Here is a 25,573-nt window from a genome sequence, read left to right on the forward strand (position 1 = left end):
TACAAAATGAAATGCTAACTTGACTCTTTGACTTCAGAGTAGAAATGGAGTATTTCTAGAGCGATCAGCAGCTGAACTATTCCCTCAATGGGGGGTAGATGAATGTCCTGTATGTGCACCACATTTATCAAAAAATCTTGGAAATAGTGTTACATCGAGACAAATAGACAAGCAGAGAAATGCCATCAAGCTGAATGGGACCTAGCTTTGCTCAGGCAATTAGTAGTTGTGTCTAGCATGGCTAAGTGTAGAAAATTTCTGCTGCACAAGGTATTGGAGAGAGGGGTCAGGAAGCTTTTTTTGATCTGGAAAGAGGCACCGGTGTGGTATATTTGGGAAACCTTGATTTAGATGAAGTACAGCACCATCCTAATGCAGCAGCATTTCCACCGAGAGCCCTTTGTTCCCCAGGGCAGGAATTTTCAAACAACGGGTGAAAGAGGCGTGTCCCATTTACTTTCACTGGGCCTGGTGTGCCTACATTCCCTAGGCACTTTAGAAAATCCTCCCCCCATGCAGTCCCAGCAGTAGCTCAGTCACATTTCCCTCTGCCTTGCCTCATTTATTGCCCACCCACTGCTGCTCCCACTTCTGTTTTCTAGGCTGTAAATACTGCTTCTTTTTACACCAGTGGGAGTCAGACCCATGCTCTTTCTCCTGGGTGCTGAAAATGGAGGACTTCAGGCTATTCACAGGCTATCTCCGAGTTAAATCATTTGGGGGTAGCCATAATCACTGAGGCAGCAGGTTGAGGGTGACACGGCCCGCCCTCATTAGGAATGAGCAGCTGCTCCCAAGACAGAGCCTAGCAGTGATTGTATGGCTGTGCAGGGCTGTAACACGCTGCCCCCTATTCAGTTAAGGGCACAAGGGTGTCCCTCAACCTCTGCCTGCTGGCCGCTGGGACTGGCTGCCTGGGGTGGCTCACTGGGTGAGTGCCTGGTCGGTCATTCCCTCTGAAGCAGCTGAGCAGTCACCTCACAAGCCGGGATACCGGGCTAGCTGGACCATTGGTCTGACCAATCTGGCCATTCCTACCTACTAGATCGTTCCATGCTGGGACGCTGCTGGCCCCGCCCTGCTTGGGCCCCCTGCCCTCTCCCCAGGGGCGGCTCCAGGCCCCAGCATGCCAAGCGTGTGCTTGGGGCAGCATGCGGGGGGCTCTGCCGGTCGCCGGGAGGGCGGCAGGTGGCTCCGGCGACCGGCAGAGCGCCCCCCGCTGCGTGCCGCCGTGCTTGGGGCGGGGAAATGGCTAGAGCCGCCCCTGCCTCTCCCTCCTGTTTTTCTCGGTGGTTTGGTGCCTGTGTCATAAGCCCTGGCGAGCGCAGGCGCCGGGCAGTGGGGGCCGAGCCGAGGTGCTGGGGCCGGGGTGCCTGCACCTTGCCAGACGCTGCGGAGTGAAGGGGGCGGACAGGAGCACGCGGAAAGCGCAGCGCCCTCGCCAGGGAACCAGGCAAGTCTCCTCCTCCCGCCCGGCCGCCGCTGTGCGTGAGCCGCTCCCCGCCAGCTGCGCGGGGCGGAGTCTGGCGGCGCTCGGCGGTGGAAGGGGCGATCGGCGCCCTGCGCTCCAGGTGGGTGGCGGGGCGCAGCAGCGAGGCTCCCGCGGGGCCGGACCCAGGGTAGGGGGCAGCCACGCAGCGGCCACTTCCCCTGCGGGGCCGGGGGGGCTTCAGGCCAGCCAGGGCTTGGACCCGGCTCCTGGGATCGCCCCCCGCAGTGCCGCAGCGGGAAGCCCCACGTTCAAGCCAGGTCGCTGTGGCTGTGAGCTGGGTGCCCAGGAGAGCCGGGACACGGGCCCGATCCCGCCCGCCTGCCGCCGCCGCGCTGCGGGGGAAACGCGCGGGTATGAAAGGAGCCCAGCTGTGATCACAAGGGCAGGCAGGAAACACAATCAGCTCCCAACAGGGTGTTGTTGCGTTTTGTTCACACTAAAAGGAAGCAGTTTGGGAGTAGCACAGGTCACTGTGCCACCCCAGGCACCAAGTCGTGCCCTCCTCCCTCCAGCCAACCGAGTTTGGCCTGCAGGGGACCGGCGTGTCAGTGCCCGCTCATGGACTGGGCCAGGGGACACTCAGCGCCTTGCCTGATCATCAGCCCCGCTATCCAGACAGGCTCTAGGACAACAGAGTTTGCTCTAGGTCCAGACAACAGTGTCTGTCTCTTAACAGCCCCCTGATCTCTTTTGGCTTTTTAATAATGCCAGTAAAATGGGTTTCCTAAGAAAGTGTGTGTGTGGGGGGGAGTCACTGGCAAAATGTTTCTGTTGGTTTTCAACTAAGCACAAAATCCACAGAAGAAGGGAGACAGCCAGCCCCTCCCCCCATACTGTTACCAATCCCAAGTTTAGACTGTCTTCTTGTTGGCACGTTTTGTTACATTATCACTTTAAAACACATCTTGGAAATATAAATATAGTATCTTTCCTACAGTCTGTATCCCCACAGCAGAATGACAGTGGTGGGAAAGGCTGTAAGTGTGACAGCTCCACCTTGGCCATCACTGGGGGACCTCCACAGCTAAAAGCAGGAGTCTCTACAGCTTGCACTCAAGATCCAAGTTTTGTAATCGCAGGCTGTAACAAACTCCTGTCCTCTGTGGATCAGGTACAGCGGTGGACACATAACTTGCACTGACCAGTAAGGTTACATAAACTAGTTTTGCAGAAGAGCTCACTGGCAGTTTTTCAGTGAATGTTGGTTGTTTTTCTAAAAGCTGTGCTCTAGGAATTATTTTGGAGGAAGTTCTATGGCCTGTGTTATATAGGAGGTCAGACTGGAGGGTCACATTGGCCCTTCTGGCCTTGTAATCTATGAATCAGTGAAACCTATTTGTGCTGTAAGGGCTAAATCCTCCTGCACACACGGAGCTTGATTGGCCAGGTTTAGTGCGGGGGATTCCCAGGGGCACTTGGGAGGAGGCAATTATCACCCCTTCCCCCCTCCCAGATTGTGAAGCAGCTACAGAGCCAGGGGTGGCTCCAGGCCCCAGCACGCCAAGCGCATGCTTGGGGCGGCATGCCGCGGGGGGCGCTGTGCCGGTCACCGGGAGGGCGGCAGGCGGCTCCGGTGGACCTCTCGCAGGCATGCCTGCGGAGGGTCTGCTGGTCCCGCGGCTCCGGAGGTCCACTGGAGCCGCCTGCCGCCCTCCTGGTGATTGGCAGAGCCCTGCTTGGGGTGGCAAAATGTCTAGAGCCGCCCCTGTACAGAGCTCCTGTGTAATGGCTGCTGTGACCCTTGGGAAGTTGCTCCCATGTCCCAGCTCTGAAAGTGCTAATGGCTGATGGATCTGCATAGTGATTGATCCACTGGTCCCTTTCCTTCCTGCCCCACCTCTAACCCCCAAAACCTTGTGCATGGGGACAGTCAGGGAGCTTGCAGGCAGTGTGCAAACTCCATGTACATGTTCCCCAAATTGCATTCCTTTCCCCATACTCCATTTTTGATTCAGACAGGAGCAGGACTTGCCCGAAGGCAAGAATAAGATTTTGTTTAATGTGTTGTCACTTTGTCCTGGTTGCAACAATGAAAAACAGGAGTCCAAGGCCCTGAATCATGTACACATCAACATTGTGGTGAATCGGACTTTAGTTAAAGTTAAAAGTGCCAGTATTTCATTAAAGGTCTGCATGTAGCAGTATAAATATGCCTTGCGCTCTAACAATCACTAAATGTGAGCTCTGATGGAGCATCTGATGAGGCGTATTCTGTAATGTAGGAGACCTTCAAATGATAATTCCTTGCTGTTGGTCTCGGACAATAAAGCTGTCTGTTCTGTTCTATTTAGGTTCTTATGACCACCCTCATCACTGTAGTATCTGAGTGCCTACTAGTACTGCATTAAGCAATGTGACGAACATGTCATGTGTTTGTTCACTCCAGGAAATGTCCACAAAGTGGACCCACAGATTATATACTGGCCAGGAGGAGGATTTCTGAGGTAGTTAGTATAAACAATTCAGGGCTTTAAATATAACAACTAACCCTTTGGCTGTAATAGATAGGTAGAGTAGTGCATTGGTATAATATGGCCAGAGGGATCCTGGCAGCTCTCTGCAACAGATGAAACCGCTGAATTGTGTTTAAGTTTACACCAAAGCACAGTGCATTGTCGTAATCTAGTCAGCAGTTCTGTGACAAAATGTAGAATGCAGGACCCTCTTCGAAACACCTCAGTTAGTGAGCATCAATGATTTGATTGTGGCTAACAAATACAGACACAGCATGATCCTACTCTATTTTTTCACACTCATAAAAGTTTTTATTTGCAAGATCCAACATGCTAGGCCAGGGTTGGCAACCTTTGAGAAGTGGTGTGCCAAGTCTTCATTAATTTAAGGTTGTGCATGCCAGAAAAAGGTTTTGTGTGCCAGACCGGCGCTGTGGGTGGCAGATGGAACCCCAGACCGGCAGCGGGCTGAGACGCTGTCTGGGGTTCCGTTTGCTGGCCCTTGCCAGCCAGGGTCCCGGCCGCCAGCCCCGCTCAGCCTCCTGCCAGCCTGGGTTCCGTCCATCCAGGCCAGCAGCGGGATGAGTGGGGCCGGTGTCCGGGACCCCAGCTGGCAAAGGGCCGGTGTCCGGGACCCCAGACCGGCAGCGAGCTGAGCGGTTTATCCTGCAGCTGGTCTGGGGTTCTGTAATCCAGGCCGGCATAGCGCTGAGTGGGGCTGGCGGCTGGGACCCCAGCTGGCAGCAGCGTGCCACTAAAAATCAGCCTGTGTGCTGCCTTTGGCACGCCTGCTGCAGGTTGCCAATCCCTATGCTAGACAAGTGCTTCCCAAAGCTTGCACAATGATGTTGCCTTTGGGATATTATGAGAACTTAATAAACCAGCCAGTTCTAAAAAAAGCAACGTGTGAAGTGTATCCTGGGGGTATTATATGCATGGTATTCATTGTCAAATACGATTTTTTTTCTACCATAGAAACAAATAGAAGTAGTGGTATAGTAGGCTACTTAATGGAATCCACTCTCCATAAGTCAGCATTAATTTCAGAGGGCTGGATTTATCTCATGGGAATAATTTATTTTTTGTTAGTTAAATTTTAATGAACCAAATTGTACAAATTCACATTAAAATTAAGTTCATCAAACAAAAACATAGTTAACAGAAGATACACCCTGTGCAACTCCAATACACATCAATTAAGAAACAGCATTAAATGGATGCTAGCAGCCAGTAAACATGTTCCTCCAGTGCTTCAAAGAGCAGCAGCAGCAGCAGCATTCCAAATAGGCAAGAGAACCCTTGAAGTGCCTCCTATCTAGCAACTTGGAGTCTGTCTTCAGATTGTCTTGGGGACTGTAGTTTCTTCCTAAATGGTGGCAGCTGCTCCCTCTGATGTTTGTTGTGTGCTCCTGCCTGTACCCCTTGTAGGCCAGTGTTCTGTGATGAGAGATTGGCTGGGGGGGGAGGGGACTAGTTGCTTGGAGTAATGCCGCAGGGGAAGTAGGCTGAAGGAAGGCATGGGGGGTAAAACTGGTGTGAAGAGGGAATGAGGTGACGGAGCAGGGATAGGAGATATTCCAGATTCTAGTATTGCTGGGAGTCTGGGACTCTATCTAACTCAACTCCATGTTGGGTGGAACAAAGGAGGTGTTCACCCTCTGCCTAAACCGGATTTCACCAAAATCCGTTTACCGTTTAGTTTTATTTTTAAAGGGGTGGTGTTCACTCACCATTTGAGTGGTCTACTTTCTCCAACTGACCCAGTCAGAAACACAGGTCAGGTTCATTTCCACAGCTGCTGAGCTTGAGGCAGTTTCCCCCAGGATTCCCAAAGGCCCTGTTGGCCCCATACTGTATGATGGTGGAGCCGATTTTCAGTAGCTATTAAGTAATAAAGAGGGGTGGCTTCTTCCATTGTTTGTGGGAAAACAAATGTATAGGGGACAGGGCCAGAATAACTCTCCGGTGGGCCCGAAACTATTAGATTTTGTGGGGCCCCTGTATACAAGTCTTTTTCCTAATTTAAAACAAAATGATCACAATTGTGGCATCGAGGCTATCAACGCTATACTAAACTTCCCTTTTAATTAACATAAAGCCATTCCGTGGTTACATTTCAGTCTTAAAACATGTAGAATATAGTTGAGTTAATTCAGAATAGCCTACTTCTTACCCTAGAACAGCTGTTACCATATTTTCTTTCTGGGAGGGAGTTTGGTGCAGAAGGGGATTCTGACCTGGGGCAGGGCCAGTGGGTTGGGGTGTAGGAGGTGTGAAGTGCAGGTGGTGCAGCAGGGCTCAGGCAGGCTGCCTGCATGCCGTGGCCCCATGCTGCTCCCAAAAGTGGCCGGCTGCTGGCATGTCTCTGCGTGTCCCTGGGGTTCCAGGCCAATGGGAGCTGTGGGGACAATGCTGGGGGCGGGGGCAGCACGCAGAGCCACCTCTCCCCTCCGCCAGGGGCTGCAGAGACATGCCAGCAGCCGTCCGCTTCCAGGTGTGGGGCCACAGCAATCAGGCAGCCTGCCTGAGCCCTGCTGTGCCAGGGCCCCCTTTAGCCTGGGGCCCTGGGCTGCAGCCCCTAAAGCCCCTGTGTTAATCCAGCCCTGATGGGGGGTGTTTGGCTATTCACATCTTTGTGCTTGAATTCTTTATTTCCCTGATATAAAGCCTGGTTCACTTTATATTTGCCTCATTAGCTTCAGAGAGAAATTGCCCAAGGCAGAATTGTGAGGGGAGATTCCCCCATGCTCTCCAAAGGCCCCTGTGGCCCTAATGTTCCCTCCCAGCCATGTGGGCTTGGGAAAGAGAGACCCTCCTGAGAGGAGCCAACTAGAGAGAGTTGGAGGGAAACACAGAAGCTGGTGCTGCAGGGTCCTTCAGACACAGCTGATGTCATCAGACTCCTTTTTCACAAGCCTAATTTCTACTTAGTTTGTTAGATGAAAAGTGTAACAGACCTGCTGGCTCATTACTGGGTACCTAGTGCTCACCCTGGCTGAGTTGGCAGGAAAGGATCTAGCCAGAAGACAGCTCTGTAATCAAGGGCAGCTCTATGTTTTTTGCCGCCCCAAGCACAGCAGTCAGGCGGCCTTTGGTGGCACTCCTGCGGGCAGTCCGCTGGTCACGCGGATTCGGCGGCGTTTCTGCGGGTGATCCGCCAAATTGCTGCCGAAGCTGCCAGACCGGCGGATCTCCCACAGCCATGCTGCCGAAGGCGGCTTGACTGCCGCCCTCACGGCGACTGGCAGGCAGCCCCAGGCACGCACTTCCTGTGCTTGTGCCTGGAGCCTCCCCTGTCTGTAATATCTTGGGTACAGGAAAAGGAAGTAACACGCTGAGGTTTGAAGGGACCAGGCATGTGAGCAGGAGCAGCAGCCTGGCTGACGTCTGTGTGGAGGACAGGGTGGGTGCCAGACAGAATGAGAGCTGGGACTGAAGGCTGGACAAGGGGCTCACAAAAGCAGGATGATACAGGGCCTCAGCCTATAGGCAGGAGATGTGAGATGGCTACACATATGGGTGGCCAGAGCATGGTATGGAGGGATCTCAATGAAACAGTTACACTTACAGTGGATTGCCCCAGGCACAGAGCTGGGAACTGTGGGTTGAATTGTGTAGCTGTTAAAGTGAGTGCGCTCATGGTATTTATTTGCCCCCAATATAGTTCTCTCCTGTTACACTTGGACTCCATGAGCATTTATGAGGATCCACTTAGGGCTACAGCCTGTTGAGCAAGGTGGCCAGTACTGGACAGGGGATAGACCTCTCAAAAAGAGGACTGCCCAGTTCAGTACTGGATTAGTGGCCTCTGTACAGTAACACCTCACTTAAAGTCATATTGGTTAACATTTTTTCGTTGTTATGTTGCTGATCAGTTAGAGAACATGCTTGTTTAAAGTTGCGCAATGCTCCCTTATAACTTCGTTTGGCAGCTGCCTGCTTTGTCCACTGCTTGCAGGAAGAGCAGCCCGTTGGAGCTAGCTGGTGGGGGCTTGGAACCAATGTGGACCGGCAGCCTCCCTGTTAGCTCTCCACTCCCCTAAGTTCCCTGTGCGGCAGAAGCCCAGCAAGCTATCAATTGCCGGCAGTTCAGCTGTCCCTCCCTCCACTGCCATGTGCTGCTCCTGCCCTCTGCCTTGGAGCTGCTCCCGGGAGCCTCCTGCTTGCTATGCGGGAGGGGGGAGGAAAAGGGGGCTAACGTCAGGGTGTCCCCTTCCCCCCTGCTCCTGCACCCCATTTACCCCATCTCCATTTACCCCATCTCCATGATCACATGACAGGGCTCAGGCTGGAGGGAGCTTCCTGGGAGTAGCTGCTGTCTCAACTTGCTGATCTACTTAACAAGGCAATGTACTTAGAGTGGGGTCATCCTACTTAAAGGGGCAATGCATATCTCTCTCTCTCACACAGGGTGTGTGTCTGTCTCTTTCTGCCATGCTGTCTCCCCTCCCTCCATTCATGATGCCTTGTAGAGTGTGAGGCTACATTAATAACAATGGGTTAACCTTTGAGGGCTCAGCCAAAAGCTAGTTCATCATTAGCAGCAAGGCATTTCCTGGGAAATATCCCACCCTCTTCCACCCTCTGACTTCACCACCTCAACCAAGCTTCACAATCATCATTGCTGTGTACAGTATTAAATTGTTTGTTTAAAACTTCTAGTGTGTGTGTGTGTGTGTGTGTATTAGTGTCTTTTGTCTGGTAAAAAACATTTCCCTGGAACCTAACCCCCCATTTACATTCATTCTTATGGGGAAATTGGATTCGCTTAACATCGTTTCGCTTAAAGCCGCATTTTTCAAGAACATATCTACAACGTTAAGTGAGGAGTTACTGTACTGTAGAGCCTAGTGCATGGAGTGCCTATACCATATGCCTCTGAGCTGGGGGTACACGGCACACCCTGTTATCAGACACCTAGAAGGTACTGTGTACTACGGCAGTTGCAGTGATGCCCTGTAGTGAGGTCAGTTACAGTACTTTGAGATATATGAATCTTTGTCCTTTCAACTTCACATCAGATTTCCAGATGGCCAATGAAGCGAGACCTTGCCCATGTGACATCGGAGACAGGTTTGAGTATGGGGGCCTTGGGCACGAAGTGCAAGTTGAACACATCAAGGCGTATATTTGCAAACCATCTGCCAGCACGGAAAAAGCTGTGATTGTGGTTCAAGATATATTTGGATGGCAACTCCCAAATACCAGATACATGGCTGATATGCTTGCAGCTAATGGATACATGTAAGCAATTATTTTTTCTTGTTTTCTTCTTAAAGAGACATTCTCACATTCACTAGGCCCAAATTATGACCTGGTCTATGGTGTCTTCCATACACAAGGAGCAACCTTATACTTTCAGTCTGAATGACTGATTTTAGAACAAAGAAGACAAAAGAAGAAAAAGTGGACTCTTCCTGAGAGACCACAGTATACAGTGAGTCTCCTCTGCATAGGCTGCAGCAATTCTCTGAACATAGTGGCTGCACAAGCAGAGTTCTGAGAAATGTCAAGGCTGTTGTGTTTGAATGTCCAACAATGTGGGTGTTTAATAAAATTAAACAGTTTTCATTGAAATTTAATTAAACAATGATAATAAGAAATGCATGTTCATATAAGGTTTTGCAAATTCTCTTAAAACAAAACATCTTTCAGTCTGAACTACATGATGGTTTTTCTTTTAATTTTTGCCATAAAGATATAATGGAATATATGCACACCTAGTGCATTGCATACAATTCTTCTTTCCCCTGCTCGCAGCTAGAAACAGATTGTCCCAAGCTTCTGAGGTTCATAGGAGTTAAATCCAACAGTGGGGTACCAATTTCTAGCAAATCCATGTGCTGTGAACAGGGAGTTACTGTGTAATTACAACCACACCTCGGGAGCTGAAACTTGAACTCTACTTCAGAAAAGCGGGCCTCTGCCTAAATTTTGTAATGTTCTGGCTTCGAGTGCTGGCCCCCTTCAGTGGCTGCAGCCCACTGAGGAAAATGGAATTAAAATTAATGGCAGTGAAGGACAATTGTTTAATCTCAAGAAACTGATGTCTGGTTTTGGAACTAGTGCCTATTCTAAAGGCTGGTTGGGGTTTATCTAGTGGTTGAATGTGTCAATCAGCAGGAAAAGAATTCTCTGCTTGAATTCTGTGTATGCTCCAGAGCTTGTCCACCTTGGGTCTGTAGCTCAGTATCTCTCCACTGCCCATTAATTTCTGATAGTCTGATGTTTGCACTTCACTCGCAAGGTGGGGAGAGAATGGACAGCTGGCAGGCAGGGAGCTTTTGGCTCCCTCTCCTGTAAGGTAACTGGCTGAATACACAGAGATGTGAGCAGGGTGGGCATTCCGTGTAGGATTGGACTGGCACATTACCATCTAGTGGCAGGAACACAGGAGTTTATTTTAAGCACTCTCCACCCTCCTGCTCCTCCCCCCAGAGCATTGCTGGGACGGAGAGCCCTTGAGTCTGAATTTCAGGGCCCTCGTTAAGGAAAATACCCTGTGTTATCTCAACAGGCTTGGTCCTGTGGAGAGGAATCTGTTCAGTATTTGTAGTGCAGTCTCCAAATAATAGTCTGATTTAAGCGACATTACATATAGCTCATGTTTAAATCTCACATTAAGCTTAAGAATACAGGGCCATCTTGTGTCAGCATTGTTTAAACAGAAATTCACATTAAATTAAATTAAATGGGGACTTCTTTGTAGACACTGATGGCATGATATTGCCCACAAAATCTGAAATGTGGACCCTCAGGATTTCAGCCCTTGAGTTTGGCCATTTATTTCATTTAGTCATTCCTTAGGAGGTCAGTTAATAACTATTTTATTGTTTGTATTACTGGAGTACCTTCAAACCCCATCTCAGACTGCTAGGCATTGTATAAAACACAGTAAGAAATATCATCTTCCCCAAAGAGTTTTCAGTCTAAATACTCAAGATAGACAAAGGATTGGAAAAAGGGAGTCTCCCTATCCCCATTGTCATGGCAAATGAGCTTATGCAATTTAATCATTAAAGGAATATTGTTAAGAAAATCATATTTATTTGTATATATTTTTAAAATAATTATTCATACGTTTGAATAATTAATTTTATATAACAAAAGACAAAATTGAGGGGAGTGAAATCACTACCATCTCACAGATTAATGGAAACATTCCTTGGTTTAAAAGACCACTAAACATCTCAGGATTTGATAAGTGAACTTATTGATTTTTCATACAGAGCCATCTGCCCCGACTTTTTTGTGGGAAAAGAACCTTGGAATCCTTCTGATGACTGGTCCACCTTTGGTGAATGGCTGAAAACACGAGATGCCAGAAAAATAGACAAGTAAGATGTCAGAGGGATGGATACTCCATCCCTTGTCGTGGATCAACTATTCTTTTCTTTGATCTGAGATTAGGGTGCACCTTGCCTACCAGCCTGATGGATCATTTAAACCGGTCCACCTTTGGTGGTGGCAGGGGCCAGACTGCTTTAGGGGGGTTGAAGTTGCTCTTCCAGGAGAGAACTCTATCATTTATTGGTAGGACTTTATTGTAGTCTTTTGACGTTGATGCAATAGCTGCAAAACATTGTTTCCTCCTCACAGGTCACCAGGGCTTATAAATGACTTGTGAGAGAGGAGACAGCTAAAGGCAGAAGTCTCTTTCTGAGACTGACCAATTGAAACATATCAGTATTTTAAGATTATATGCCAGAGTGGTGTGGAAAGGTTTCCTTGGTTCCACCATAGTTTCTGAAAAGCTGTGCACTGCATAACTGTCCCAAGTGGTTGACATCTGGATGAATCTTCACTGTCTAAGAGAGTTAGTATGTACAGTTAGAATACAATCTTTTTTTTACTGTCAAGAATTTTCATATTATTTTGCAGACAAAATTGCTTGGATTTGGATTCAATTGTTTTTTTCAAGGAAGAAAGAACAATAACTTGAGGGGACAGACATTGAGTCTTCTCTGCTTGGGTTTCAGCTAGCATTGCTCACTGAGGTAATGGAGATGCTGAGGTGCTCCATGCTAAAACCTGTGAGTCGGACCCTTTTCCTCCTTGGCGGAGTAAGGCCAATAGGAAAGCACTGGTACATTGTCAGTTAAGATTTTCAGGGTGTCCCTGTGATAGGTGGGGTGAGGGACAGAGCTTCGGTAGCTCTGAAAGATGCTACTTTGAGGCCACTGCTCAAGAAACTACCCTTGATATCAACTTTGCTGAGCTGTAGAGCTGTGTCCCTCTTCCCACTTTTGTGGAAAGGTAATTGAGAAGGTTGTGGTGGGGTGCTGTGGCAGTTTCTTGATTCCTCAGTTGGCCTTGACTTCTGTCAATCTGGATCTGGGTAAAGGGTAGAAACTGTACTGGTTGCATTAGTTGATAACCTCCTCCTAGCAATGGACAAAGATAGTGTCTGTGCCAATTTTTTTAACAGTCTTTTGATGATGAGATTTTGTTGGCTAGTTTATGGGCCCAGGCAGGGTGAATGGAGCTGCTCTTGTATGACTCTGTGCGTACCTCTGAGAGATCCCAAAGGATAGTTTTGGGGAATTGTTCCTCTGCCCCAAAGGCTCTCTCCTACAGGGTACCACAGGGTTTGTATTGTCAGTTCTCTTGTACAGTGTGTACATGAGGGCTATGGGAGGAGATATAGAGTCTGATTTATTCAGTGTGTTGCTGATCAATCACATAGTTGGAACAATAGAACAAATTACTCCATGACTAGAAAGGGTCTTGAATGACAGCTAGCTGGCTGCAACTCAATCCAGACAAGATGAGAGAATGTTGGTGGCCAGTGGAAGCAGCCAGAAGAATTGGCAGGACTTGTACCAGTACCTCTCCTGGAGAGAGCATGACCACTATTTATAAAACTGTTGCATTGTTAGATTCTGAGCTGCTCCTGGGTGCCCAGGTACTGGCAGTAGCCAACAGTGTTTTATTCCATTTGCATCTGGCAAGAAATTTTTGTCTGATGAAGGGGATATTGCCACAAATATCCATGCCTTTGTCACCTCAGGATTAGATTGCTGTCGTATGCTCCATTTAGGGCTACACCTTGGGACCGTTTGGAAGCTGAAGCTGGTGCAGAATGCTGCAGTTATTAAGTTGCATGTTGGAAGCACAACTAGACCAGTGCACTGCACTAGCTTCTAATAAGCTTCCAAGGGAATTCAAGGTGTTAGTTTCTACATGTCAAGCTTAAAATGGTTTTGACCTTGATTGCCTGCGAGACTCTTCCTCCACCCCTACTCCCCTCCCCACCCATGCCATACTGCTACAGCTGTGATCAGCAAAGGTGCTGGAGTTGATGTCTCCTGAGTGTAAATGAGAAGGAGCTGTTGGCAGGGTGCTTTCCATGAAGGTCCTTGGCCTCAGAATTCACTTCCCCCTTGTTTCCTCAGAGCCCAGATTTGTTACCGTTCTGGGTACAATGAAAAGCATCTCTCTCTTGGGATTTTGAGAGGGGGTGAGGGTTGTCAGGGTTTTGTTAAGCAGTGCAGGGATTATGGAAGACACAACTGATCCACATCCGGCATACTCCTGGCTCATTGCTCTCATTACCTGCTTGCAGGAGAGCATCACACCTCCTCTGCACAAGACAATGGCTCAGGGGAGGAGGTGTTAGGCGAGGGGTAGGCAACCTATGGCAAGTGTGCCAAAGGCGGCATGCAAGCTGATTTTCAGTGGCATTCACGCTGCCTGCGTCCTGGCCACCGGTCGGGGGGAGAGGGGCGCTCTGCATTTTAATTTAATTTTAAATGAAGCTTCTTAAACATTTTAAAAACCCTATTTACTTTACATACAACACTAGTTTAGTTATATATTATAGACTTATAGAAAGAGACCTTCTAAAAACATTAAAATGTATTACCGGCATGCGAAACCTTAAATCAGAGTGAATAAATGAAGACTCGGCACACCACTGCTGAAAGGTTGCCGACCCCTGTGTTAGACTCTGCCTGGCATTTCCTCCCTGTACCTTACATATTCTAAATGTTGGTCCCAATTGGACAGACAAAGTGTCTGGCTCTTCACTGGAGGTTTTAGTGCTCAGGAGCTGGTGGTAGAGTCTTGTGTTGGTCTCATACATATTTCACATGCCCAGGTGCAGGGGAGTAGGGACAGTGTCTGAAGTAAAGAGTTGTTTGGGTAGGGTGTAGTCTCATATGTTACATCTTCCCCTTCCCCCACAATATCAGCTCCCTGTAATACCTCTGCAGTGGTCATGTCTCCCTCTGGGCTAGCTGGTGTTGGTGGACTACCTGATGTTTTGGAAATCCAGCTGTTAGAGCAATATGCAGACCTTTTCCAGATTTGTTACACTTCCCTTCCTGCAGTACACCAGACATTTTGTGTAAGAGCTAAGTATCAGAGGGGTAGCCGTGTTAGTCTGGATCTGTAAAAGCAACAAAGAATCCTGTGGCACCTTATAGACTAACAGACGTTTTGCAGCATGAGCTTTCGTGGGTGAATACCCACTTCTTCAGATGCAAGTGGTGGAAATTTCCAGGGGCAGGTTTATATATGCAAGCAAGAAGCAAGCTAGAGATAACGAGGTTAGATCAATCAGGGAGGATGGGGCCCTGTTCTAGCAGTTGAGGTGTGAAAACCAAGGGAGGAGAAACTAGTTCTGTAATTGGCAAGCCATTCACAGTCTTTGTTTAATCCTGAGCTGATGGTGTCAAATTTGCAGATGAACTGGAGCTCAGCAGTTTCTCTTTGAAGTCTGGTCCTGAAGTTTTTTTGCTGCAGGATGGCCACCTTAAGATCTGCTATTGTGTGGCCAGGGAGGTTGAAGTGTTCTCCTACAGGTTTTTGTATATTGCCATTCCTAATATCTGATTTGTGTCCATTTATCCTTTTCCTTAGAGACTGTCCAGTTTGGCCGATGTACATAGCAGAGGGGCACTGCTGGCATATGATGGCATATATTACATTGGTGGACGTGCAGGTGAATGAACCAGTGATGGTGTGGCTGATCTGGTTAGGTCCTGTGATGGTGTTGCTGGTGTAGATATGTGGGCAGAGTTGGCATCGAGGTTTGTTGCATGGGTTGGTTCCTGAGCTAGAGTTACTATGGTGCGGTGTGCAGTTATTGGTGAGAATATGCTTCAGGTTGGCAGGTTGTCTGTGGGCGAGGACTGGCCTGCCACCCAAGGCCTGTGAAAGTGTGGGATCATTCTCCAGGATGGGTTGTAGATCCCTGATGATGCGCTGGAGGGGTTTGAGCTGGGGACTGTATGTGATGGCCAGTGGAGTCCTGTTGGTTTCTTTCTTGGGTTTGTCTTGCAGTAGGAGGCTTCTGGGTACACGTCTGGCTCTGTTGATCTGTCTCCTTATTTCCTCGTGCGGGTACTGTAGTTTTGAGAATGCTTGGTGGAGATTTTGTAGGTGTTGGTCTCTGTCTGTGGGGTTAGAGCAGATGCGGTTGTACCTCAGTGCTTGGCTGTAGACAATGGATCTTGTGGTGTGCCCGGGATGGAAGCTGGAGGCATGAAGGTAGGCATAGCGGTCGGTAGGTTTTCGGTATAGGGTGGTGTTAATGTGACCATCAATTATTTGCACCGTAGTGTCTAGGAAGTGGACCTCCCGTGTAGATTGGTCCAGGCTGAGGTTGATGGTGGGGTGGAAGCTGTTGAAATCGTGGTGGAATTTTTCCAGAGTCTCCTTCCCATGGGTCCAGATGATGAAGATGTCATCAATGTAGCGCAGGTAGAGAAGGGGCGTGAGTGGATGAGAGCTGAGGAAGCGTTGTTCCAGGTCAGCCATAAAAATGTTGGCATATTGTGGGGCCATGAGGGTGCCCATAGCGGTGCCACCGGTCTGAGGTATATATTGTCACCAGTCCTAAGGAAAAGGGTAAATGGACATAAACCTGCCCCTGGAAATTTCCACCACTTGCATCTGAAGAAGTGGGTATTCACCCACGAAAGCTCATGCTGCAAAACGTCTGTTAGTCTATAAGGTGCCACAGGATTCTTTGTTGCTTGTAAGAGCTAAATTACAGTTATTATCAACATAATCGTTTAGTTAAGGGCCTTCCCCGGAGACTGCTCTACCACTTTTTTTTTAATACTTATATACAAGATAAGAATTGAGCCATCGTCACAGATCAGTTTTAATTCTTCTGCCTCTGAGGTATGTAGTGTAATAAATTATTCTGTTTCCGCACATTTGTATTTCCTTCCAATGTGTGTGATTCATGTCTTCCTCTCACTTGTCCCTTTTTGGATCAACTAATTATATTAAATACTCATCTCTTTTTGGAAACTGAGTTATGGTTGTCAACCCCCATTTTAGATTATCAGCCCCTAATCTCGGGCTACGATATCTGTCTTTAAAAAAAATATATATATATATATAAATTAAAATCACATTAGGAGAAAGTGGGGACAATTTTATGTACTTTTGTATTTTCTTTTCTGATTTTCAGGAAGTGTTTCTGCTATGGATTCCTTGGTTCACATTTGTTTATATGTTGTAGGGAAGCTGATGTTGTCTTGAAGTATCTAAAGCAGCAATGCAGTGCAAAGAAGATCGGTGTTGTTGGATTTTGCTGGGGTGGAATTGTCGTACATCACCTGATGATGAAATATCCTGAGTTAAAGGCAGGTGTGTCTGTCTATGGTAAGTGCAGAATGCATGGGAATGCAATCAGGCTCACTTACATATGTGTAATAGTTCCAACTAAGGTGGTCAAGAGTGCTTTCTTTCATCTTGAGTTGAAAGAAGTTGTGACATTTCCTTTCAGGTACGGACCTACATTTCTCCTTATGCTCTATCCCAAAAGCTGAGGTCAGCTGTGTTAGCCTTGCTAACAGTCCCAGATTATAATTCTTTGGCTATTTCCAATAGAATTTTCTTCCTCCATTGATCCAAAGGAACCCACAGGATAACTTGCAAATCTTATTAATTCAGATATTCAGTCTTTTGCTTGAGGTGTTAGTTCAAAGGGGATTTAGTCTCTTGAGTGTCTCAAAGGGTTTTTTAGCTGTGTTCTAAATTGTGTGATTTTAAAGCTGATGTACACCTAGTATTTGGTGCAGAAACATTTGAATAATGAAACAGAAATGAATATTGCTGAAGCAAAGAGAAACTTTGTGTTTGAATATACAGTTCATCTTGGAAGCTGTATCACTACATTTTAAACACTTTTTTTGATTTTTTTTCCCCTAGGAATAATCAGGGACTCTGATGACAGATACAATTTACTGAAGCCTACATTTTTCATTTTTGGTGAAAAAGATGAAGTCATTCCTCTTGACCAAGTAAGTTGCTTTTTTAAATGAAACCTCTGTTGATAGGTATTATTTTCTTTTTTGGACTTGAACCCATCCCGTCAATCTTGGAAGCTGAAACACAGAACAACCTGGTGGTAGTGCATGAAAACCAGAGAGTGAGAGAAGAAAATGGAAATTGACTAGCTTTGTCTCATTGTCTAAGCTGAGTGAAGAACTAAGAAAACAAATCAGAAAATGGCATTTGAAAAGTTTTGCCCTTTTCCCCTCCGAATTGGTATTAGTAAAACAGGTAACAGCTTTTTCCAAAATCTCACCCCTCTCTTGAGCTGTCATAGCATTTTTGATCCTTTGGAGTTGCTAAGGCTGTCACCCTGCTGTAATCGGGAATGGGGAGTTCTCTGAGCAGACTCGCTGGCTATGGAACTCACATCCCACCTTGGTTCACAAAAGCATGGATTTAGGCAACCCTCATGACACTGAAAGACTCAGCTGTTTTCCCAAGCTTTCCCTAGGGATGGAGGTATTGAATAGGGACTGAGATGGGGACGGCGGGATGAAGGATGTTTGGTGACAATGATTGGGGGCCTGTTTTTTGTAGATGTATTTGACATTTGTGTTCTGTGGAGCCCTGCCTCATTTACTACACATAGCTTCGGTAGTGACTGATGCAGTATTCTTCCCCAGCCTCATTCACCATCAGAGCCATGTACTGAAAGAGACTGAGGCCTTGTGGAAAAAATAGTATGTGATCATCTAATTAAAAACTATATTATGATGCATATGTACAAGGGGGCAGTGTTACTGTTGCATGGGCAACCTTAAATCTGGCATTTCCTAGCTTTTGAGTGCTTCACTTTCAAAGTATGGTTATTTGAATGTAAGGGTGTTCGTATGGAAATAGCAAGACTTTTTAAAAAAGAAAAAGAAAATTATCTCTTGTGCAACTATTTTCTAGACAGCTGTAGCCTGTCCAGCACTATTTGGGTGCTTAATAAGGCAATGAGCCATTGCCTCATTCCACACATTATCTTCATATATCATGTGGAAGGAGGCATGACGCCTTCAGAGCCTTGCATGCTTCCATACACATCTATACATTATAAAAGGAATTCTGCTCATTCTGCTTCTCCAGGCATGTGCAACTCCAGCAGTGGTTCTCAACCTTTCCAGACTACTGTACCCCTTTCAGGAGTCTGGTTTGTCTTGTGTACCCCCAAGTTCCACCTCACTTAAAAACAACTTGCTTACAAAATCAGACATACAAGTACAGAAGTGTCACAGCACACTATGACTGAAAATGTGTGTACTTTCTCATTTTTACCATATCATTGTAAAATAAATTGATTGCAATATAAATATTGTACTTACATTTCAGTGCGATACCTGAGCCTGTTTTTCACTTGTGAGCCTTGTCCTTGTGGGAGGCAGTGACATGTCTGTTCATTCTCCCAGTCACTGCAGTGGTCCCAGATGAATTTGCATAAATTCCAACTCAAATCATGTCCGTCCCCCCCACCCCCCCCAAGGAAAAAGTCAGTTAGTTTAAAAATGTCCTCTCCACTTTAGTTTGCCTTTATACTTTTGTGGCATGGTATGTGCTTGTTGATATCTGGTTTCAGGGTATCGAATGTAAGAAATCAACTGAGTTTCTCCACTAATATCCATGGACTCATCAAGCTGAAGGGCAAATGCTTTTGCCATTTTAAGTTTCTCTACAAGTTGAGAGACAGTATCCTCAGCCATGTCTTCTATTCTGTGACACAGTGTCATTTGATAAGGGTACTTTCTTGAGAGTATTGTCTGCTTTTTTATCAAGCATGTTTCCTACAGGTGCCACAGTGGCAGGCAGAATCAGATCATGTGCAGTTGTGTATGGCTTCTTTGCTTTTGCTACAAGAAGGGAGACAGCATATGAAGCTTTTAATGCTTTTGTAGAAATAGTTGAAGTTTTTTTTAATTTTAAGCTGGCCAGTCTGGAACACAGAAAGCTTTCCTTGAAAATATTCTACTGGTTTACTCACGTGCGCAGAGTGTTTTGTCTTCAAATGTCATTGCAAATGCGCCAGCTTCATACTGTTATTTGATAGTTTTAGTTTATCCTATAATACAAACTAGTGTGCATGCACAAAGTACATTTTCTAAAAGCCTTCAAAATTAAAACTGGTTTTCATAGAACTACTGACATTTGCATTGGTGATTTAGGAATTGAGTCACTGCCAAATTTCCCATTTCTACCACCTTCTGCTGAGCTACTCAAAAAAAGTCTCAAATGTTTCTCCCTGATCTCAGTTGCACTTGCTTCATACTAAAAGTTGGCTGCAATGTTTTTGCCTAAAGTTTTCAGTATCGTTCACTCACAAGTTGTCAGATGTGCCAGACTGCAGCCCATCATTATAAACGTCTGTAGAAAACCCTTTAGAATAAGGATCTAACAGTGGCCATACTGGTCAGATCAATAGTCCATCTAGCCCAGTATCCTGTCTTCCAATAGGAGCCAATGCCAGATGCTTCAGAGGGAATGAATAGAACAGGTAATCATCCAGTCATCCATCTCCTATCATCCATTCTGAGTTTCTGGAAGTCTGACGCTAGAGACACCTAGAGCATGGGGCTGCATCCTAACCATCTTGGCTAATAGCCATTGATGGTATCTTCCATGAACTTATCTAATTCTTTTTTTGAAGCCTGTTATAATTTTGGCCTTACAACATTCCCTGCCAACGAGTTCCATAGGTTGACTGTGCGTTGTGTGAAGAAGTCCTTCCTTTTGTTGTATTAAACCTGCTGCCTATTAATTTCATTGGGTGACCCCTGGTTCTCGTGTTATGTGAAGGAGTAAATACCACGTCCTTATTCACTTTTTCCGCACCATTCATGATTTTATAGGCCTCTATCATATCCTCCTTAAGGCATCTCTTTTCCAAGCTGAAAAGTCCCAGTCTTTTTAATCTTTCTTCATATTGAAGTTTTCCATATCCTTAATCGTTTTTGTTCCCCTGTTCTCTGTAACTTTTCCAATTCTAATACATCTTTTTTGAGATGGGATGACCAGAACGGCTCACAGTATTCAACGTGTGGGCGTACCATTGATTTATATAGTGGCATTATGATATTATCTATCCCTTTCCTAATGGTTCCTAACATCCAAAATGTTCAGGGGAACTATCCAAAATGACTCCAAGATCTCTTTCTTGAGTGGTAACAGCTAATTTAGAGCCCATCATTTTGTATGTATAGTTGGGATTATGTTTTACAATGTGCATTACTTTGGATTTATCAACACTGAATTTCAACAGCCAGTTTGTGGCCCAGTCACCCAATTTTATGAGATCCCTTTGTAACTCTTAGTTAAGTCCAAAGCTGACTGCTATCTTGAGTAATTTTGTATCATCTGCAAATTTTGCCACCTCACTGTTTACCCCTTTTTCCAGATCATTTATGAATATGTAGAACAGCACTGGTCCCAGTACAGATTCCTGGGGAACACCAGTATTTATCTCTTTCAATTCTGAAAACTGACCATTTATTCCTAATCTTTGTTTCCTCTCTTTTAACTAGTTACTGATCCATGAGAGGACCTTCCCTCTTATCACATGGCAGCTTACTTGGCTTAAGAGCCAGATGAGGGACTTTGTCAAAGGCTTTCTGAAAGTCCAAGTACACTGTATTCACAGGATCCCCCTTGTCCACATGTTTGTTGATCTTGTCAAAGAATTCTGATAGATTGGTGAGGCATGATATCCCTTTACAAAAGCCATGTTGACTTTTCCTCAGCAAATGGTGTTCATCTATGTGTCTGATAATTCTGTTCTTTACTAGAGTTTCAACCACTTTGCCTGGTACTGAAGTTAGGCTTACCAGCCTGTAATTGCCAGAATCGACTATGAGCCTTTTAAAAAAAATGGTGTTATATTAGTTATCGTCCAGTCATCTAGTACAGGAGCTGATTTAAGTGATAGGTTACTGTAAGGTTTCTCAAGTCTCCTCTGGGGCGCCCCCTTCGGTGGCAGTGGGAACTTGGTGCTTGTGCCAAGTGGGGCAGTTAGTCATCCTGGTTTGTGGCCAAGCCCCTAGGTATGTGCTAGCTCTGGCCTCCTGGATGGGTGCTGGGCCAGTAAGAAGTCTGTGGTTCTGGGCTCCTGGCTGAGGCGATAAATACCCAAGGGCTGAGGCCTTCTGGGCATGGGCTGAGTAAACAGTCAACAGTTCAGGCCCCTTGAGTGTGGGCTGAGCAATAACCAGGCAATGGCTCAGGCCCCTTGGCTTAGGGGTTAGCGGCTGGACGAGCGCAGAGTATGGAGCAGGGTAAGGGGACCTGGGCCCACCTTGCTCCCCTGGGTCCAAGCCCAGGGTCCTTGAAGTGATGGGTGATCCTGTTGCTGGGGAAATGTGAGGTTGCTGCTTCACCTCCTGGCAACACAACAGGCCCAGTGTCTCCTTTCCCTGGTCTGTTTCATACTCGTGTTTGCTTGAGTTGCTCCATGGTCTCTGGGGCCTGGTTCCCTGTCTGCGCGCTGGATGTCTCTCTCTGCGTGTCTGGTCTGGATGCCTTGCCTTTTCCCCAGGCTGGCTTCTGAGCATCATTGCCTGCCGCAGCTGGTTGTGAGCTCTGTGGGTGTTTCAGCTTCCTGGAAAGGACATCTGGTTCCTTCCCTCATCTAACCCCTACTGCACTGCCAGGCCCTGCCCTTATACTTTTTGTCCCGCCCCCGCACTTCCTGCAAGGGGGAAGGAGCGGGGCTAGCTGTGTCCAGCAGGGTGAATTAATCCTCTTGGTGTGGGAATAAGGCCACTCCACCTCATTACAGTTACATACCACACTTAGTAGTTCTGCAATTTTCATGAATGAAAATGCTTCTGCAGCTTTAACTTTAAACATTGGTACATATCCCACCTGTAACAAAAAACAATATGTGATCTTTGCATTAACTCCTCAGAGGCTGTTAGACTTGTCAGTATGTTTTGTATATATGACCGCGTGCCTGCATGGGCCACACTGAGAATGCCACACTCAGGGCAGAGTGCAAGAAATAAGGCAGACAATCCCCCCGAATGGTGGTTTAGTCTATATTTAGATTCACTAAGCCAGTAACAAAAGAGCTTCTGTAGCACCACACTGGTTAACAAGAAACCAAAGAAGCCTTTAAGCATTCCAGCCCCTGGCTCCTATCTAGGCAAACAAGTCCAATATAGTGAGAGGTTACTGAAAACCTGATTCACTATATGTGAAGGTCACCAATTCCAAAGGACCAGACACTCAGCCCGAGGGCAGTATGAGTCTCAGATCTTACCCAATAATCACGTTGATGACAGTTTTTTTTAGCAACTAAAAACTAAACGTTTAATAATATAAAAAGAAAGAAAAGAAGAAAGTTATTGATTGGTTAAAGGATAATATACATACAAGTGATTTTCACTATTCATAGGTCAGGATCATAGCAGTGATGGAATAAACGGCTAGATTGTAAAAGTCTCTCTGGAATCAATTCAGAGGGTTATAGTCTAATAGGCAGTTCAGGTGTAGAGTCTGTTAGAGTTTTTCCATGAGAATTCCAGGATAATCTAGGTAATTACCTGGAGATCTTGGTCCTATGGCTTAGCCTTAGACCTTCTCTGCTTAATGTTTAAGCAGACCTGAGATGACAGGATCAGGCCCAAGGCTTCTCTTTTATAGCTCAGTAGCAGGTTGACAAGCCTCCTCACAGAAATTGTCACAGCAGGGCCTTCCCCCGAGGAAGAATAGGCAATGCAGATAGTTTATTGACATTTGCTTTTAAATTAATTTTCCATTTTCTATGTATACACAGGTAATTTAGTTACACTATAAGACAACAGACGGTCACTCATTATAACACAGATAATTAAGCTGAAGACAATGTAGATAATATTATTAGTTTCCTGTAGTATCTTGCATCTTTGACCTTAAGGTTAACTGAATCATTTGCATACATAATGTCAGGCAATTAAGACATGAAAGGGAATTAACTAATTTGGTTACATTGTTAAACTTCTAAAAGGATATTGGTAAACACAGACAGATACACTTAGTATCTACCCTTGATTTCTGTACCTACAAATGAATGGGTTAATGATTGCTGGTCTAGTACATCTCTTTGAAGTTCACATATAAGTAAATTGTCTTGATTACAATTGTAATGTTGCCTGCTAAATTGTTATTGGACATACACAGGTTGGCTGATCTGTCACAGTATAATTTTATAGAGTCCTATTTCAAAGATAGTTTCTCCTCTAGTTAAAAGAACCTGTATAAAGAGGTTGGCCTGATTGTGAGATTAGTAGAAAAGGGATCAGGGGAGGGATATATCATGTCTTTCAAGGAGTCAAATATTAGGCAAGATGAGAACTGGCAAGATACACTAGGTTAAATCAATATCACTTACAGAAGAATGTTCTGTGTTACAGGTCACCTTACTGGAGCAGAAGCTGAAACAGCACTGCAAAGTTGATTACAGAGTTAAAACTTACCCTGGGCAAACTCATGGTTTTGTACATCGCAGGAGAGAAGATATTAATCCTCAAGATAAACCTTACATTGAGGAAGCAAGAAAGGACATGATCAGCTGGCTAAATAAATATATTTAACAGAAGCATACAGCCAGACCTGCAAAACAAAACACTTAGTATACTGTTACAATCATTTGATTAAATTATATTTTTAGGGGGAAAGCATTTTCTGTAATTATTTTAGGGATAAATATTTGATAAATTATATTTTAGGGAAAACACATATTAATAGAAATCTGACAAAGAACATTGCAGAGACTTTTTGACACTAATATGAATTGTACTTTTCTTTTGTAATTATTAACATGATTTCAAGTTGAATTCTTTTAAATGATTCTCAGATTTAATTTAGCTTAATATTGTTATAATGTGCTGGGAAAAGTTCTCCAAGTTCCTTGAGGTTTATCCTCTTAACATCTTTGGTTAGTTACAATTAACTGTGCATTGTGGCCCCAATTCAGCAAAGTATTTTTTTAAACGTGTGCTTAAATCACCAATTCTTTGCTGAATCCAAGCCTGAGAGATTAGAGTTGTTTGACCTGTACTCTCATGGCCAATTTGGATTTCCTAGATGTCATCAGTGGAGTAAATTTCCCCCCAAATTTGGGGGGTGGACAGGGCAACAACAAGGAACTGCTTTCTCAGATGACCCTTGGTCTTTCCTTTCTCCATGAGACTCCTGGCTGCCACTTGGCCTACATTTACCCCAGGTTAGGAATTTTCAATGATAATGATAATGTAGTGCAAGTATGGGGACTTTTTACTGTGAGATTGCATACTATGGTTGCTATTAAACAAGAAACTTTTACTGTATCATCTTATCTACCTTATTGTAATTTGATGCACTCTTTTCCATTTCTGGCATGTGATATCATAGTGGAAAAAAATAACTTAGTAAAATTAAAGGATTTCTTCCTAATGGCACCCTCTGAGTATAAACATACAGCATCAAATAATTCTGTGTTAATATTGTTGTATCATTTCAAAATAATAAAGAAAACTAATTCTGTATTGTTGTTTGTTCTAGTTTTTCTTTCCTTTTTCCCCTTCCTGCTTTCCAGTTTTTTCCTTTTTAAAACTTAGTGCTGCAAAGAGATCCATTTGCATGGACCATACCTCAGTCATTTCAAGAGCAACAGACCCCCTTGCAGGATCAGTGCCTCATAGTGTGTATTTTTATTTATTATTTCGATTACAGTAGCATCTAGGGGGCAAGTGAGAATAGCACAATGTAGTAGAAAGAAAGAGTCTGAAGCATGGGCCTGGTGCAAGGCCTGAGGCCTGAACCAAAGTCAGCAGAAGTTATGCTATGAGCAATAGTCAGGCCCTGTCAAAAGCAGAGGATTGCCTTCAAGCCAGTGTCTGGTACAGGAACTTGGTACCAATATTGCTAGCATTACTAAAACACACTGAATATGTAAACACATTCCAACAGGCCAGCACAAGAACACCCCCAACCTAGCACACAATAAAATTATTTGAGAAAAGTGATGATTAGTGATATTTTGTCTGAACCATTAGGAGTGAAATTACACAGACAGGTGGTAAACAGGAATGTTTTGTCTGAAACATCAGGAGGAAAGTACAAGGGGAGGTAACAAACATGTCATAAAATGCATAAGATGATGCATAAGCTGTTTATACTAGATGGTTTGTCTCAGTCTATAAATGTTGGAATACCTCGCCTTAACCTTCGTCCAACCTGGGGGCAGCGGAAAGTCCCGCCACTGACTGAGCTGTGTCCATTGCCACGGGCATACATGTCTTAGTAGCCTTGTAGAGTCTGCCAGGTGCTATTACTGTGCTCCGTCAACAATAAACCTGGCCGGGCACCTTCGCTACTAAACCAGGTCTTGTGGTCATTGGGC

At 45.5% G+C, this 25,573-nt stretch overlaps 1 protein-coding gene across 2 annotated transcripts; it reads left to right on the plus strand.

The window, feature by feature from the left end:
• The first annotated feature begins 1,165 nt into the window (after positions 1-1,165).
• On the plus strand, positions 1,166-24,714 carry LOC123364998 (carboxymethylenebutenolidase homolog). 2 transcript variants are annotated; one of them, XM_045007584.1, is made up of 6 exons: positions 1,166-1,453; positions 8,967-9,189; positions 11,175-11,282; positions 16,424-16,566; positions 17,116-17,207; positions 23,604-24,714. In XM_045007584.1, exons 2-6 carry the CDS (start codon positions 8,975-8,977, stop codon positions 23,781-23,783), a joined length of 738 nt encoding a protein of 245 aa, XP_044863519.1. In that variant the 5' UTR covers positions 1,166-1,453; positions 8,967-8,974; the 3' UTR covers positions 23,784-24,714. The 2 variants fall into 2 exon arrangements, with proteins under 2 accessions (XP_044863519.1, XP_044863520.1); XM_045007585.1 differs by having other exon boundaries at positions 1,438-1,571.
• The last annotated feature ends 859 nt before the right edge of the window (positions 24,715-25,573 follow it).

The sequence above is a fragment of the Mauremys mutica genome, chromosome 2 (assembly GCF_020497125.1).
Source record: "Mauremys mutica isolate MM-2020 ecotype Southern chromosome 2, ASM2049712v1, whole genome shotgun sequence".
In the NCBI taxonomy this organism is placed as follows: domain Eukaryota; kingdom Metazoa; phylum Chordata; order Testudines; family Geoemydidae; genus Mauremys; species Mauremys mutica.

Coding starts and splice junctions, on each gene's coding strand:
- LOC123364998 (XM_045007584.1), top strand. CDS start 8,975: ATGGCCAATGAAGCGAGACCTTGCCCATGTGACATCGGAGACAGGTTT. Junction 9,190..11,174: donor CTTGCAGCTAATGGATACAT/GTAAGCAATTAT, acceptor TTTTTCATACAG/AGCCATCTGCCCCGACTTTT. Junction 11,283..16,423: donor GATGCCAGAAAAATAGACAA/GTAAGATGTCAG, acceptor TATATGTTGTAG/GGAAGCTGATGTTGTCTTGA.